The sequence below is a fragment of the Capra hircus genome, chromosome 11, assembly GCF_001704415.2.
Source record: "Capra hircus breed San Clemente chromosome 11, ASM170441v1, whole genome shotgun sequence".
Lineage (NCBI taxonomy): Eukaryota > Metazoa > Chordata > Mammalia > Artiodactyla > Bovidae > Capra > Capra hircus.
The window spans coordinates 1,299,563-1,317,398 of record NC_030818.1 but is presented as its reverse complement, the minus strand read 5'-3'; the positions used below and the strand labels follow the sequence as shown (position 1 = coordinate 1,317,398).

Genomic DNA, 17,836 nt, shown 5'->3' with positions numbered 1-17,836 from the left:
CCAATAAGCTTTTTATTGTATTTCTTAATTAAAAATTTTTACTGAAGCATCAGTTCAGTTTCAGTTCAGTTCAGTCGCTCAGCCGTGTCCGACTCTTTTTGACCCCATGAATTGCAGCACGTCAGGCCTCCCTGTCCATCACCAACTCCTGGAGTTCACTCAGACTCACGTTCGTTGAATCAGCGATGCCATCCAGCCATCTCATCCTCTGTTGTCCCTTTTCCCTCCTGCCCCCAATCCCTTCCAGCATCAGAGTCCTTTCCAAAGAGTTAACTCTTCGCATGAGCTGGCCAAAGTACTGGAGTTTCAGCTTTAGCATCATTCCTTCCAAAGAACACCCAGGACTGATCTCCTTTAGAATGGACTGGTTACATCTCCTTCCAGTCCAAGGGACTCTCAAGAGTCTTCTCCAACACACTATAGTTCAAAAGCATCAATTCTTCAACACTCAGCTTTCTTCACAGTCCAACTCTCACACCCATACGTGACCACCGGAAAAACCATAGCCTTGACTAGACGGATCTCTGTTGGCAAAGTAATGTCGCTTTTGAATATGCTATCTAGGTTGGTCATAATTTTCCTTCCAAGGAGGAAGCGTCTTTTAATTTCATGGCTGCAGTCACCATCTGCAGTGATTCTGGAGCCCCCGAAAATAAAGTTTGGTACCATTTCCACTGTTTTCCCATCTATTTCCCATGAAGTGATGGGACCAGATGCCATGATCTTCGTTTTCTGAATGTTGAGCTTTAAGCCAACTTTTTCACTCTCCTCTTTCACTTTCATCAAGAGGCTCTTTAGTTCCTCTTCACTTTCTGCCATAAGGGTAGTGTCATTTGCATATCTGAGGTTATTGATATTTCTCCCGGAAATCTTGATTCCAGCTTGTGCTTCTTCCAGTCCAGCATTTCTCATGATGTACTCTGCGTAGAAGTTAAATAAGCAGGGTGACAATATACAGCCTTGACGTACTCCTTTTCCTATTTGGAACCAGTTTGTTGTTCCATGTCCAGTTCTAACTGCTGTTCCTGACCTGTGTATAGGTTTCTCAAGAGGCAGGTCAGGTGGTCTGGTATTCCCATCTCCTTCAGAATTTTCCACAGTTTCTTGTGATCCACATAGTCAAAGGCTTTGGCATAGTCAACAAAGCAAAAATAGATGTTTTTCTGGAACCCTCCTGCTTTTTTGATGATCTAGCAGATGTTGGCAATTTTATCTCTGGTTCCTCTGCCTTTTCTAAAACCAGCTTGAACATCAGGAAGTTCACGGTTCACGTATTGCTGAAGCCTGGCTTGGAGAATTTTGAGCATTACTTTAATAGCATGTGAGATGAATGCAATTGTGCGGTAGTTTGAGCATTCTTTGGCATTGCCTTTCTTTGGGATTGGAATGAAAACTGACCTTTTCCAGTCCTGTGGCCACTGCTGAGTTTTCCAAATGTGTTGGCATATTGAGTGCAGCACTTTCACAGCATCATCTTTCAGGATTTGAAATAGCTCCACTGGAATTCCATCACCTCCACTAGCTTTGTTCATAGTGATGCTTTCTAAGGCCCACTTGACTTCACATTCCAGGATGTCTGGCTCGAGGTGAGTGATCATACCATTGTGATTATCTGCATGGTAAAGATCTTTTTTGTACCTTTCTCCTGTGTATTTTTGCCACCTCTTCTTAATATCTTCCACTTCTGTTAGGTCCATACCACTTCTGTCCTTTATCAAGCCCATCTTTGCGTGAAATGTTCCCTTGATATCTCTAATTTTCTTGAAGAGATCTTTAGTCTTTCCCATTCTGTTTTTTTTCCTCTATTTCTTTGCATTGATTGCTGAGGAAGGCATTCTTATCTCTCCTTGCTATTCTTTGTTTTTTTTTTTTTTTTTCCTTGCTATTCTTTGAAACTCTGCATTCAGATGCCTATATCTTTCCTTGTCTCCTTTGCTTTTCGCTTCTTTTCTTTTCACAGCTATTTGTAAGGCCTCCCCAGACAGCCATTTTGCTTTTTTGCATTTCTTTTCCATAGTTGATATAAAATATTATATAGGCTACAAGTATATAATATAGTGATTCACAGTTTTTAAAGTTATGCTCCACTTACGGTTAGTATAAAAATATTGGTTATATTCTCCTGTGTTGTGTAATATGTCCTTGTAGTTTATTTCATACCTGATAGTTTGTGCCTCTTCCTGTATGTTGGTCTTCCCCACCCCTTCCCTCTTTCCACGAGTTTGTCCTCTGTATTCACGAGTCTGCTTCTTTTATGCTGTACTCACTACCTCATTGTTATGTTTTAGGTTCCACATATAAGAGATATCATACAAGCAAAGAGTATTTGCTTTTCTCTGTCTGGCTTATTATTTCACTTAGCGTAATGCCCTCCAAGTCCATCCATGTTGCTGCAGGATTTCAGTCTTTTTTATGGCTGGGCGGTATTCCATTTTATATATATGTAACACATCTTCTCTATCCATTCATTTGCTCTTGGACAGTTGAATTGCTGCCTTATGTTGGCGTTTGTAAATAATGCTGCTATTTATATATCCCCCATAAGCTTTTGGATGATCTGTATCAAGCCAGTTTTGGGTCCTCATTAGTCACTAGCTGATTGCTGTGTTGTTTTAACCAATGCCCTGAGGTGTACATTATGCCACAGTCTGTTGCACTTAAAGTTGGGTCCCTCTGCATGGGCACGATGTTTCCAGTCTGAGGCTGCTCCAACCAGAGAGGACTCTGCTTAGCTATCTCTTTCCCTGATTCTTTCGGTTAAACTTCTGGCTGATCTACCATTTCAGTGAGCTTATCATCTTTTAGCTCGCTGCTAAAAGAATCAAAAGAGCTACCAGGGACTCTTAGTTGCTCACCATCAAGATCTCCATTGTTTGAAACAACACTCATAGGCATGATCTTCTGCTTACTCTGTTACCAAAATAGTTAGTCTCCTACACAAAACTGAAGAATTATCTGTTCTAACATCCTGCCTCTCTTCCTGGGCAATCTGTGTAACATTCAGAGCTGAGGGTGAGTCAGTGACTTGCTTCTGCTGATATGGCACCTCTGCAAGCAAGACTTCTGGACAGGGATGGCAGCTCCCGGTCTTCCCAGCTTATTTTTCCTGGCATGAGACCTTCATCCTAGAAGCAAGACAAGTCATGGATGCTCAAGATTCACGATTCCTGACCTGTTGTGTCTGGAGTGAAGCGTATGCCCTGTGAATGGGGGCCAGGTGGGGGAAGGGAGCTGTGGCCCTATTGTCTGTTGCTGTTTAGTTGCTAACTCATGTCCAGCTCTTTGTGACCCGATGGACTGTGGCCCACCAGGCTCCTCTATCCGTGGGATTTCCCAGGCAAGAATACTGGCACTGGCTGCCATTTCCTTCTCCAGGGGGATCTTCCCGACTCATGGGTTGAACCTGCATCTCCTGCATTGCAGGCAGATTCTTTATTGCTGAGCCACCAGGAAAGCCCCCCTCGTGGCTGTATCTGCCTAGAATAAAGTTTCTCTAATGTGGACTGGGAGTGAAGGGGTAGAGCGAATGAGAGGTGCCAGTGGACTGCATGAAACCATAGTCGTAGACTGGGAGGTAGAGGGAGGGGGAGCCCCATCTTCTTGGCTGCATCTACCTGCCCAGCTGCCATCACACTGAGCTGCTGGGGGAGCTCGTGGGGGGATGAGGTAGTTGTGAGTGGGTTCAAATGAGAGATGAGATGAGGGATGAGGTTCAAATGAGATTTAAATTCAGGTTTTTTGGAACAGATGCTTCTGCACTTGCTTAATGCCCTCAAGATAATGTCCTGAGCCTTTAAGAGTTGTTTTAGAGATAATTTTCAGTGATTAAATGAGAAGCATTTGAGTATCAGTACCTTCAGATGCAAGGTCAGCAAAAATAGTGGAGTCCAGCTGGGATGAAAATTGGATTTCCCTTTTGAGCAAAGTTCAGAAGTGTGCTCTTCTCTCAGATTCAGTCCTGATAGAAGTGGTACGAAGACACTGGCCTCCTGATCACTCGCAGGTCCTCTAGTCGAGTCTCCACCAGGCTCCCCAAGCCTCTTGGAAAACCATTCGCCCAGGCTGTCAACTTGTGTTGCATTCTTTAGCATCCCACGATTTGGCTCATTTCCAGGATCCCGAGATCATACACAAAATCTCAAATGACCCTGTGGAAGGTTCTTTCCAGACAGCATCTCTGCAAAGCAGATGAATTATTTTTGTCACAAGCATGATAAATTGTTAATTTTGGAAATGGCTTTTGTAAAGAAAACAACTGCCAGATTATTTTCTTTCTAATGTTCAAGTATGTATAGGAATACATCAGTAGGAAGAAATGAGATGGGCTTGTCCGGACCCAGATGATGGCATTGCCCTTTGGGAATGCCCAGGAAGGGATTAGAGCTAGGTAACAGATCTAGGCAGATATTTCTGAGCAAAACGTGGCAGCAAAATCTGGGTAATGAAAGGAGAATGTCCTGAAATGAAGCCCTGGGAAACCCACAGATGGGATAGGTCCCACATAGGCCCATGTGTCACAAGGGCAGCAAACCGATGGTGTGTTCTCTGGACAACTCCAGCTGAGAGAACTTTGCATTTCTGTGTTCAAGACCTTGATGACAGATGTGTTCATGCAACACCTGACATCCAGATGCTGGACCTAAGTGAGGCCCAGCGACTGGGTAGCTAGAAGCCATGAGATGGAGGATGAAATGTTTAGTTTTCGCTGGGAGGGGTGATTATGACAATATCGACCCACTCAAAGAGGTTTTTTCCCCCCGTAAATAAATATTCCTTGAAGGCACATATGCCAACAGAACAGCAAAGTTTGTTTTTTCTTGTTATTTCAATTTTTAGAATCAGAGATGAAAAAGGATGCCTGGAAAAAGCTGTGTTTAGGGAGGCTCAAGACTTGCATTAATTTCCTGGCAGATTAGAGAATAAAGTGGGAGAGAGGTTAAAGCAAGGACTTGTCTGCCAAGTGAATTGGAAGGAGGAAGATCAAGGGAATTGTCTGAAAGCAGGAAGTGTCTATTTTAAGCAGATAGGAACAAGAGTCTGCTCACCTTCATTGGTCCTTCGTGGGTCAGCCTAGTGGCACTTGCTGCAGTTAACTATGCTCATATATTTATTTCATATCCCTCTGGGGTAGACCTACATCTCTCACCTCTGCTTATCTCTAAAGTTAAAACAAACCACAAAATCACATAGATGAAGGGGAAAAGTGACATGTCCTTTTTGAAAACATTCATAGAAAAAAAAGTCCCAAAGCAAAAGTGTTGGAGTAAATTGATTATATAGAAAGTGTTTTAAATGTGTATGTTTCAAATGACACAGAGAAATATCTAAACAAATATGACTAACAGTGGTTTATTTTCCTTAATATATAAAAGAAATAATAAACATAGTAACATCACAGTATATAAATAAATGGGCACATGATATGAGACACTTTAAAGACATATCTATGGCTAATAAACATGTAAACAGACGAATTAATTTATTATTTGCTCAGCCTGATAAAGAGCATCTGGAAAGTGCATACAGGCATGGCTCTTTTTGGCATCCCAGGTGGCGTTAGCGGTAAAGAACCCTCCTGCCAGTACAGTACAATAAAGAGACGCAGTTTCAATCTCCGAGTCTGGAAGATACTCTGGAGGAGGATATGGCAACACACTCCAGTATTCTTTTTAAAAAATTAATTTATTTTTTAATGGGAGGATAATTGGTTTACAGAATTTTGCTGTTTTCTGCCAACTACCCACATGAATCAGCCATAGGTGTGCATATGTCCCCTCCCTCCTGATCCTTCTTATCTCCCTCCCCATCCCACCCCTCTAGGCTGTTACAGAACCCCTGTTTGAACTCCCTGAGTCATACAGCAAATTCCCGTTGTCATTCTGTTGTACATATGGTAATATAAGTTTCCATGTTACTCTCTCCATACATCTCCCCCTCTCTTTCCCCACCTCCCCTCTGCTGTGTCCCTAAGTCCCACTCCAGTATTCTTGCCTGGGAAATTGCATGGACAGAGGAGCCTGGGGGATTACAGTCCGTGGGGATACAAAGAATTGGACACGACTGAGCACAGCACACGCCTTGTTTTATTGTGCTTCTCACTACACTTTGAGATGTTGCATTTTTTTACAAATTGGACGATTATGTCAACCCTGCCTTGAGCTCGTCTCCTGGTACCATTTTCCCGACAATACTTGCTCACTTCGTGTCTCTGTGTCACATTTTGGCAAGTCTCACAATATTTCACACTTTTTCATCATCGTCGTATTTGTTATAGTGATCTATGATCAGTGATCTTTGACATTACTACTGCAACCCACTGAAGGTGCAAATGATGGTTAGTAATTTTTGGCAATAAAGCTTTTAAGGTGTAAACATGTTAAAAGACATAATATCATTGCACGTCATAGACTCCAGTGTAGTGTGAATTTAACTGTTATATGCACTGCAAAACCAAAACTTTATGTGACTTGCTTTCTTGTGATATTTGCTTAATTGCAGTGATGTAGAACTGAACCCACTATGTCTCCGAGGTGTAAAGTCAACATCATACTTAATGGGGAAAGACTGAATGCTTTCCCCCTAAGACTGGGTGTCAGGCAAGCATATACACTCTTACTGCTGCTATTCAAGACAGAGATCAAAGCTGTAACCAGTGCAGTGCCTGTGTGCTTAGCCACTCAGTGATGTCCAGCTCTTTTTGGCCCCGTAGACTGTAGCCCTTCAGGCTCCTCTCTCCATGGGATTTCCTAGGCAAGAATCTGGAGTGGGTTGCCACTTCCTCCTCTAGGGGATCTTCTCCACCCAGAGATTGAACTGGCATTTCCTGCATTTCTTGCCAGTACAGTAAGGCAAGGAAAAAGCAAACAGATTGGAAAGAAAGTAACAAAAGTGTTTCTATATTCCGATGACTTGGTTGTTATATAGAAAATCCCCGAATATTTATAAAAGCCCTAGAACTGAGAATTAAATTCAGCATGGTCGCCAGATGCAAAATAAACATGCAGAAAGCGATTTCTTTTTTTCTTTTCTTCTTTTTTTTTTTGGACCGTGCTGGGCAGTGTGTGCAGTCCTCGTTCCCTGACCAGGCACCAAACCCTTCAGTGGAAGCGCAGGCTTAACCACTGGACTGCCAGGGAAGTCTGCAGTTGTGGCTCTATATACAACGAACAGAAGGATACCAGAATTTAAAATATAATTAATTTACAATTGATCATAAAAATTGAAATACTTAGGTACGCATTTAACACTTATATGCTGAATAGTACAAAATACTGACTGAAGAAACAGAAGACCTAAGTAAATGTAAAGACCTACTGTGTCTATGAATTGAAAGACTCTGATGTTGTGGGCATCCTTACTTCCAAGGCTATGGATTGGAGAGGGAAATTGGGAGCAGCAGCCAGCCCTTGAGCTACTCAGGCATGTCCTAATGCCAAGAGCAGGTGAAAGCCAGCCTAAGGCGAGGACTCGCCTGGTGTTCCAGTGGCTAAGACGCTATGCTCCCGATGCAAGGGGCCTGGGTTTGATCCCACATGCTGCAACTAAAGATCCCACATGCAACAAAGATTGAAGATGCCACACAGTGCAACTAGACATTGTGCAGCCAAAAAATAAATAAATAAATAAAGATATATATTACGAATAAAGCCAGCCTAAAGCATAAGAAATCAATGTCAGCCCTAAAGAGAACCTCAATTACTTGGCTTTCATCTCCTCATGCTTAACCTCAGTGAAGGAGAATCCTGGAGAGTGTTGGGCCTCAGTGTACGTCTCCTTTCTCGTGCTATGGTCAGACTTGTGTCTCTAGGATGACAGCAGGCTCTGGCTGGCTCTTTGGGCAGGCAGGGTGCACGTGGATGGAGGGCAAAGAATCACCAAAGTGCTGGGGGCCTCTGCAATACTTCCACAATGGTGTTGATGGTACAAGATTTCAGTCTCTGTGTATATGACTTTTAAAATATATGAAAATAACGGTGAAATCATTAAGCCACCCCAGGGAGTTTCAGCTGTAATTTATGGCCCCGCATCTCCCACCATTGTAATTTTGTTTTGCATTCATTAGGATGCGAGTTTCTTTAGAGAAAAATCACAAGGAGTCACAGTTCTGACGACTAACATTAACCACTGTGTTAATCATAGATATTACTAAGGCTGTGATTCTGAAAAGTAAGTTAATTTCCCTTGTGTGGGAACCACCTGAATAACGTTTAGGTTCCTCTCTAGGGTAGGCTGATTGTCTCTGGAAAGAATCTGCTGCTTCCATAGCAACATGCTGTGACGGAGGGCTCTGCCCACATCACCTTCTCTGGCTTTATTTTGTCCATCTTTTCCCTCCCTGGAATTTGGGAAGAAGAAGATTAGCTGGTGTTCTTGGATGCATAAGAAGGGCAGGTGCTTTCTGAATGTTTCACGTGCTTTCCAACACATACACACACACATACACACACACAATTTTTTCTAGCATATTAGTTGACAGTTTGCGTTCTTCTCTGTCAGAAATTTCATTATCTTTAATTCAGTGTTGAGTGGAGGAGACTTTCCTCTTCACCCTGAAAATCTTTTTTACGACAGTTTTAGTGATGCAGAATAGATTAGTGCTTTGTTTGAGTGAAAGAAAAAAGAGAGTGTTTCTTTGAGGAAATTTTTACATGGCTTTCCTAGATCAAGGATGAATAGAATAGAGGGTAATCCTAGGAACCTGGGGTAGCAGTAGTGACTGTGATGATAACACCTGCCACGCCTTGAACACCTACTATCTGTCAGGCAAAGACAGTGTCTCCCTTTCTCCTCACTGTCATCATCAGTCCTGAAGAACCCAAAGTTCAGTGAGTCTAAGTCATTCAGTAGAAAATGGGAAATGTCAAGAGTCTGTATGGAAACCAGTCTGATTCAAAGCCTGAGTTTTAACCCTGTGTCCGATCTCCCCTCCTGTGATGCCTGGGATGAAGTGATGTTGACTTTGTCCCATGATGGCCTCCCCAGGGACAGCCAGAGACACCAGAAGGCAATAAAAACAAACTCAGAGAGAGGGAGCTGGGTTCTCTGGGGTTTATTGTAAAGGGGGTTGAGCTACAGTGGGTTGGGTCGGACGCCTTTTGCTGATGTAGTTGAGCCCTCAGAGAAGAAGCTGGAGTTGGTCAGCCTTCAGATCCAGGGTGACCCAGGCCTGGCTGTCTCTGGTCCTTCACAGTGAGGGTTACTATGGCTACAGCCCATCGTAGAAATGGTCTACACAGCAGAAAGGTGGAGGCAGAGTCATAGGGTTACCCTGCCTTGTGTTGTCTCTTATCTGAAAGGGATTCTGGGGTCTCCACTGGGGTCATCCGTCTGCTGATGGGAAGAAGTGGCCTAATTCCAAGCCCGGGTGGTTCTTCAGCCTGCTCCCCTTGGTGCTGCGCTCCCAGTGCTCGTGGACGGGGTGGACAGTCTTTGCAGCCTACGATAGCAGAATGTCAGTTCCCACCAGACTAGATGGACCATGACTTTAGACCCATGGGTTTCCTATTGGAGAGGGTCTTTAGATTCCTGGGTTTTGATTTGATGTAACCTTTGAGAACCCACTCCAGTGTTCTTGCCTGGAGAATCCCAGCGACGGGGGAGCCTGGTGGGCTGCCGTCGGTGGGGTCGCACAAAGTTGGACACGACTGAAGCAACTTAGCAGCAGCAGCAGCAGCAGCAACCTTTGAGAAATGGGAAAAAGTAACAGCGAAAGCTCTTTATCTCTGCAGTTTCCAGCAAGAAAACATGGGCTCTAGAGTCTATGTTTGTGCAATGAGGATGAGGATGGCGATCCCTCTCTATAGGCCTTTGAGCCCCTAATACCTAAGTGCCCTCATTTTTTCTGCATCTGAAACAGTCTTGTGTTTAAAAATGGTCATTGTCACTGACCCCATCATAGCCATTGAGGATCATCTGGTTTTTTTCTCTGGTTGAACAAAAAGCCTGCTAAAGAGTAGGAGGAAAAAGGTGTCTGGAGGGTGCAAAAGGTATTCATTGGGAGCGCTACAGGATTGGATGGGCACTTGGAGAACTCTTCTTTGGGACCATGTTACATATTTAATCACAACCAAGGCTACTATTGGGGCTTCCCTGTGGCTTGGTGGGAAAGAACTCACCAGTGCAGGCGACATGGGTTTGATCCCTGGGTGGGGAAAATCTCCTGGAGAAGGAAATGGCAACCCATTCCAGCATTCTTGCCTGGAAAATTCCATGGACAGGGGAGCCTGGTGGGCAAGAGTCAGACATGACTTGGTGACTAAACAATAACAAACGAAGGCTAATATTAAAGAGGCACTTGTTTATAGACTACGTACATGCACCTTTTCCATCTCTCCTGCAGATGGATTGAAAATCGACCATTTGAAGAATGACACCTAAAACATGGTGGAGGTCACATGTAGAAGCTGATATTTCAAGGCAGGATTGCTTTGTCAGAGCTCCCAGGCAAACTACTAATGTTCATCTTATAACACACACACACACACACACACACACACACAAAACAAAAACCAGTGAGAGTTGTGTGCAGTCTGAACCCTTTCATGATCCCAAACTTGACACCGGCGTGGGGTTGGGTCTGGTGAAGTTTGGGGCTGGGAGTTAGGCATCTATTTCATGTATTACCGGATAAAAAGTTGCTGGGTTTAGGGACTTCCCTGGTAGTCTAGCAGTTAAGACATCCCCCTCCAGTGCAAGAAGGTGTGGGTTTGATCCCTGATCTGGGAGCTAAGATCCCATATACCTCGTGGACAGAAAGCCAGAACATAAACAGAAGCAATATATTGTAAAAAATTCAATAAAGACTTTGAAAATGGTCCACATCAGAAAAATCTTTTAAAAAATGTAGCCAGGTTTTCACATCCTGGTCAGCCAGTTGAACTCAATCTGCCAGGTCCAACTGGTGCTATCAAAATATCCCGCTTTGGGAACTCTTCTCAGTACTCTGTAATGGCCTATATGGGAAAAGAATCCAAAAAAAGAGTGGAGATATGTAAATGTACAACTGACTTACTCTGCTGTACAGCAGAAAGTAGCACAACACTGTAAATCAACTATGTTCTAATAAAAATAAAAAAAATATCCTGCTTTGTAAACATCTTTTCCCTCTGGGTTCCTATGTTCAGGAACATCAGAAAGAAGGAGAGAAACAGAGTCAGACGGGCTGTGGGCTCTCTGAGAGGCTGGGGTCTCCACTGGGGCCAAATGGGGCACAGTGGTCACCTGTGGGACACTCACAGGCTGCCTTGAATCCTGTCTGTGGCTGAGTTATTAAACAAGGGCGGGTGGCCACAGGGAGTGAGGCTGGGCCTCAGGAATCTGCTCAGCTTTTGTCTGCAGAGGTCAGCCTTTGACAGCCGAGAAGCAGGGGTCTGTCCCCTGGCAGTAGGTGTGTGAACCAGCTTGCACCCCCAGAAGTCTCAGGATGAAGGACGGGGGGCCAGCCATGGAACTCCCCTCTTCTTCCAGTATGACTGGCTGTCGTTCAGAGCAGACTGATGCAATGATGCTCCAGAAGCAGGAAACCTGCAAAGCAATTATCTTTTTAGTAGGTCACTGGCCTCCTTTGGGAGAAGAGACCAGAGGGAGAGCTGGGGAGGCGGGCAGCCTGTGTCTCCCCAGAGGCTGCACATGTAGTAGCTGCGTGGGTGATTAATAGCTGTGTCACTTTCCATGAATGTTGCTTTAAGCGGCTGTGTTCAAAACTGAGTGGGAATGAAATAAAACAACCCCCAAAATAAATGTTTCCTCCAGTCCTTATGAGTCGCTGGAATCCAGAAATAGCTTTTCCAGTCTATCATTTTAAGTGGCATCGTTCACAGGCCTCTCACACGGATACTGTGACGCACACTTTTTTTTAAAGACCATGAAAAATTTGAGCTCAGTGACTTTGGGGTTGTTTTCTGGCCCTGAAATAAAATGATGTTTATGGAGAAAAATATAGCCTTTACCTGGCTCTTCAAAGAAAAGTAGTAACCCAGTGGAGGAAAAGGATAGGAAGAATTTTATGTCCATGTGGACCATAAACTGGAAGAGTGAAAATGTCTGGCAGGCAGTAATGTCTGGCCAGCTGCAGGGACTGTGGTCTGGTGAGCCGTGTTCAGGGCAGCGTGCCAAGGATGCTGGCAACCAGAGGACCAGCCTGGACCCTCATGGCCCTCTGTGAGGTAGACTGGGGCCTGAGGCAGGGTGGCACACAGGGCTCCAGCTCCCGCCAAGCCCTCTCAGAGCGCAAAGTCTTGAGGCCACCTCTCTCTGCTGCCTGTGTTGGAGCCAGGCTCCTGGCTCCGGGTTTGATGGTGGTGATCTCACGGATGACTCTGGCTGCATCTCTGGGCAGGAGAAGAATCGTTAGCTGTGAGTGTCATCTTTTCACCTGGAGCAGCCACAGAGCACGTGTGATGGATGAGACGCCAGTGAGAACGTCCTGGCTCAGTGCACGGGAGGACTATCGGTGTCTTGGGCCAGAGAAAGGGAAGGAAAGACTGTGGGTGCCGCCTGCTTTCCACCCACTCATTTCTTTCTTTCTTTCTTTCTTTTTAAAAAATATTTATTCATTTGACTGTACCAGGTCTTAGATGGGGCACATGGAATCCCATCTTCGTTGCAACTTGCAGGATCTTTTTAGTTGCATCATTTGAACTGTTGTGGCATGTGGGATCTAGTTCCCCGACCGGGGATCAAATCCAGGCCCCCTGCATTGGGAGCTTGGAGTCTTAGCCACTGGACCACCAGGGAAGTCCCTCATTTCTTCTTTTCTTGTCCTTAGAAGAAAACCCAACCCCAAACCAGCAGAGGGTGGGCTCTTGGACATAAGGACAGGGTAGATTGCTCATCTTATTTGCTTCCTCCATCACACTCGTAATTGCTTCCGGGCTCCCACCCAGTCCTCCAGTGTCTCCCGGCTGCGCTTTTATCAGATCATCTATGAACAAGCAAACATTCCAAGGAGACACGGAGGGATGAGAGGTGGAGGAGTCAGGTGTGTTGCTGCTGGGAGATGGCAGGACCTTTCATCATCTGTCGCCTCGCTTTCAGTCTTTCCCACCCACTCTCGCCTGGCCAGGCTGGGACACCCAAAGACAGAACAGGCCTGCCCTCAGTGAGCTGTGAGTCTGGCCACAAGTGCTGTTTTAAAACGGTTGTTGTTTAGTCGCTCAGTCGTGTCCCACTCTTTGCAGCTCCATGGACTGTAGCGCTCCCGGCTCCTCTGTCCATGGGATTCTCCAGGCAAGAGTACTGGAGTGGGTTGCCATTTCCTTCTCCAGGGATCTTCCCGACCCACCAATCGAACCTGCATCTCTTGCGTTGGCAGGCCGTTTCTTTACCACTGAGCCATGAGGGAAGCCCCAGTTTAATATTTTATATTGAATAAAATATGTTTAAGGAAATTGGTTAGGTATCTAGTAATGTTTACTATCCCCCAAAGTTAATGACAGATCATACATTCTAACGTGATATGATTTTATCCATGCTGTTAAATGTTTAATTCTTGCCAGTTAAAGGAGTGGGGACAGAAGGCGTTTGTAGAATAACTTGACATTACCTTGGTACCAGCTTTTGGTCTATGACTGACGTATTGGTTTCGAAATGACCCAGCCAGAGCTGTCGTCCTGCAGACTGTCTGGCTTGCTTGGCAGTGCACCCTGTTGTGGTCGGGATGGATGGAGGGCGTGGGCAAAGGGAGGGTCCTGCTCCTCAGACAGCCATCTGCAGATGGTGAGACTGTCTGGGGAGCTCTGCTCACAGAAGATGAACCTGCGCTCACAGTGAGCCCCTGTGTGCCTGTGTGAGGTCTGTCTCCACTGCCTCATACCCAGACACACGGTCAGGTTGTAAATTCTATGTGCCTTATGAACTAAAAAGATATAGTGCCCTTCTTTTAATTACAAATAGTAATAGTATTACTATTATTTAATATATATATTTTTTGGTTGTGTGGGTCTTAGTTGTGGCATTCAGGAGCTATGATCTTTGTTGCCACATGAAGGATGTTTTAGTTGTGGCATATGGGATTTAGTTCCCTGACCAGGGATTGACCCCTGGTCTCCTGCATTGGGAGCAGCGAGTGTTCGCCACTGGACCACCAGGGAAGTCCCTGGGAACAATATTAAAGCATGAAATTATAATTTAAAAGGTCAAATATAAAAATTTTAAAATTTGCCGTTTCCTCTTTTTCCTTGAGTAATCCAGTCTTCTGGCCTGGAGAATCTCATGGACAGAGGAACCTGGCAGGGAACAGTCCGTGGGGTCACAAAGAGTCAGACTTGACTGAGTGACTGACCACAGCAGCAGCAGTTGGCGGGCACCTTCATGTCCCGGGCTGCAGCAGGCTGCCCGTGGGATGACCTAGCGTGAATGCTCCTGCTCCTGTGTACGTGTGCACAGGTTTGTGTGCACATGTGCATGTGTATGTGCGTGAAATATTTCAAATATAACATTAAAGTTGGGATTGTCCACAGACAGGAGGCTGCCAAGCCCAGATTGTAGAGCGTCAGTTTGCACGGAGCAGGGGGTGATCTAGACAAGCCAGGCTCTTGCCGTATGCAGCCATGGGATTCGGTATGCTTAACTGCTGGGCGATGTCTGGGGACCATCCTACCCCACTTTACAAGCAGCTTGAAGCAGGGCCTCTGTTCACCCCTGCATAGCTGCATGAGAGAGAAAGGCAGTCAGGCAGGGCTTCCCTGGCGGTCCAGTGGTTAAAACTTCTTGCAGTGCAGGGGGTAAGGGTTCGCTCCCTGCTTGAGGAGCTAAGATCCCACAGGAATCAAAACATAAAACAAGCAATATTGTAACAAATTCAATAAAGACTCAAAAAAAAAGTTATAAAAAGAGAGAGGGAGAGGCAGTGCTGTGCACAGAGTTTAAGGCAGGATGGAGAGATCTTCTTTCCCACGAGAAACTCCAGGGGGGATGCAGTGGGCTGAAATAATGACCTGCCTGCGAATCTGACAGAAGCTCCAGAGTTCATTGCCTCCTCATTGAGTCCTTTTGAAATATGTTCTGAGGTATGTCAGAAACAGTAAAACTGAATAATTAATGATCACAAGGCACTAGGAACTGTAAAATGCCATGTAAATGTTAAGGTGTAAAAATTACTCTGTGGATTAAATAGATAACTTTGCTATAAAAATTTCCATGGTGGGAAGGTTAATTTCCAGAGGAGGTGAAAAGCTTTTTGTTGGGCTGTCTTCAGAAACTCTTGATATCTTGTTATCTTAACTCTGTTTTAGAAAACTCAGGCATTCTGTTATCTGAAGTTGCTATTCAGTTGCTCAGTCGTGTCTGACTCTTTGTGACCCCACGGACTGCAACACACCTTTACTATCTCCTGAAGTTTGCTTAATCTCATGTCCATTGAGTTGGTGGTGCCATCCAACCATCTCATCCTTTGTTGCCCCCCTTCTTCTCGTGCCTTCATGAGAAGATCCCAGCATCGGGATCTTTTCTAACGTGTCATCTCTTTGCATCAGGTGGCCAAAGTATTGGAGCTTCAGCATCAGCCCTTCCAATGAATACACAGTGATTATTTCCTTTAGAAATAACTGGTTTGATTTCCTTGCTGTCCAAGGGACTCTCAAGAGTCTTCTCCAGCACCATGTTAGAAAATATCAATTCTGAATTATTTAAAGGCAAATGAGTGTTTGTGATGAAATTGCCTGTTAGATTTCGGTAAAGTTGTGTTTGTTTGCTTCTCTCTAGCCGGAGGCAGTTTGGACCCAAAGCCAGGGAAGAGGTCAAGATTATTGAGCACCAAACGCAGACCCTGCGGCTGATGCCTCATCTGGCCACTGCCTTGGCCCTGACCTTCGCTGGCAGGTGAGATGGCTCCAGGGGTTTCCCTCTCTCCAAGTGAGTCTGTGGTTTCATTAATAGGTGGGGCAGGAGAGGTAGGCAGAGGCTTTCCTTCTTTTCCTTTTTTCTTAAAAATTGTATTATTTTAAAAAGTTTACTTGTAACTGAGAAGACTCCTAAGAGTCCCTTGGACAGCAATGAGATCAAATCAGTCCGTCCTAAAGAAAATCAGCCCTGAATATTCACTGGAAGGACTGATGCTGAAGCTGAAGCTTGAATACTTTGGCCACCTGATGCAAAGAGCTGACTCATTGGAAAAGACCCTGATGCTGGGAAAGACGGGGCAGGAGGAGAAGGGGATGACCGAGGATGAGATGGTTGGATAGCATCACTGATTCAATGGACATGAACTTGGGCAAACTTCAGGAGATGGTGAGGGACAGGGAGGCCTAGCATGCTTCAGGCCATGGGGTTGCAAAGAGCCAAACACGACCTGGAGACTAAACGGCAGCAGCACTCTTAACTGCAAACACAAAACGTCTGTGGTTAAACTCTAGTGTCAGGTTAGCCCTGACATTGAATCTTGATAGTCTGTGTGTCCTGATGAACAGGAGCCATGAAGAATTTGGGAAGACTCAGACTGATGTTTCTCCAGAGCTTCTGAAAGAAACAGACTCAACCCATTAAAACTTTTCTGCCTCTGAAAAAGGTTCTGTTTATACTACTAGTTTCAAAACTAGGTCAAGGTGTGTACACTGATGTGTTTGCAGGGGCTTGGGGGCATCACTACTGAATGAAAGAGCAGTTATCGTGCTATCAAGTCAGGAGAGCTTCACATGGTACAGCTGGCTCTTATCTATGTCTCATAAGCCCCAGATGTTGTCTGGGCAGTTGGATGTCATCACCACCTTGTGAATATCAGAAATTCAGGGATTTGCCTGAGACTGTGGCTCGGTGGTAAAGAATCTGCCTGCAGTGCAGGAAACACAAGGTCCCTGGGTAGTGAGTAGGTATGTGTCTAACTGTATAAGAAGTTAACCGCTTTTTCAGAAAGTTAGTACCGTTTTATACTCTCTCATGCGATGTGTGAGTGTTTCAGCTGCTCTGCGTCCTTGCCAGCCATTGTTATTTTAACGTTTTGTCTTGGTTTGTTTTAATTTTTTTGTCTTTCTAACAGGTATAATTTTATTTCCCTAGTACATAATGGACTTCCCTGATAGTTCAGTTGGTAAGGAATCCATCTGAAATTCAGGAGACACCAGTTTGATTCCTGGGTCCAGAAGATGCCCTGGAGAAGGAAAGGGCTACCACCTACTCCAGTACTCTGGCCTGAAGAATCCCATGGACTGTATAGTCCATAGGTTCACAGAGAGTCGGACACAACTGAGCAAAATGATGCTGAGCGTCTTTTCATGTGCTTGCCTGCCATCTGTGTGTTTTCTTCGGTGGAAGAAAATCAGTTCTTTTACGCATTTTTAAATTGGGGTGCTTATTTTTTTATTGTTAAGTCTGAGAGTTCTCCATATATTCTGGACAGAGTCTTTGGTGTCACATATGTGATTTGTGTCTTCTCCTGGCCTGTCACTTTCCTTTTTATCCTCTTAAAAGTGTCTTGATCAGAGCAATAGTTTTAATTTTTATTTGACTTAATAGCTTTAAATTTTGATTTGTCTTGGAATTGAGTGATGTGAGTTTTTCTTTCTCCGAATTGTTTCGGCTCTTCTCAATGCTTTTTTGCCTTTTTGTACACATGTTTGAATCGTCTTGTAAATATCTACAAGATGGCTGACATTTTGCTTGAGATTGTGTTGAATCTATAGATCAAACTGGGGAGAATTAACTTCTTCATATTGAGACTTCCAGTTCATGAACACTGGGTTATCTCTCCGTTTTAAAAATTATTCTTACATTTCTACTCCAGTGTTTTGTAGTTTGTATATTTTATATAATATACATATTTATATACGTACAAACTTATACAACTAATTAAAACAAGCATTTTAATTAGTTATATAAATATATACATGTGTATTTACATATA

At 44.4% G+C, this 17,836-nt stretch overlaps 1 protein-coding gene across 1 annotated transcript in view; it reads left to right on the top strand.

Moving 5' to 3' along the window:
* ACOXL (acyl-CoA oxidase-like) overlaps positions 1-17,836 on the top strand; it is a 269,160-nt gene that overhangs the window by 122,670 nt on the left and 128,654 nt on the right. The window contains exon 9 of the mRNA XM_018054699.1: positions 15,703-15,819. Coding sequence (XP_017910188.1) covers positions 15,703-15,819 — 117 coding nt within the window. The remainder of the gene's footprint in view (positions 1-15,702; positions 15,820-17,836) is intronic.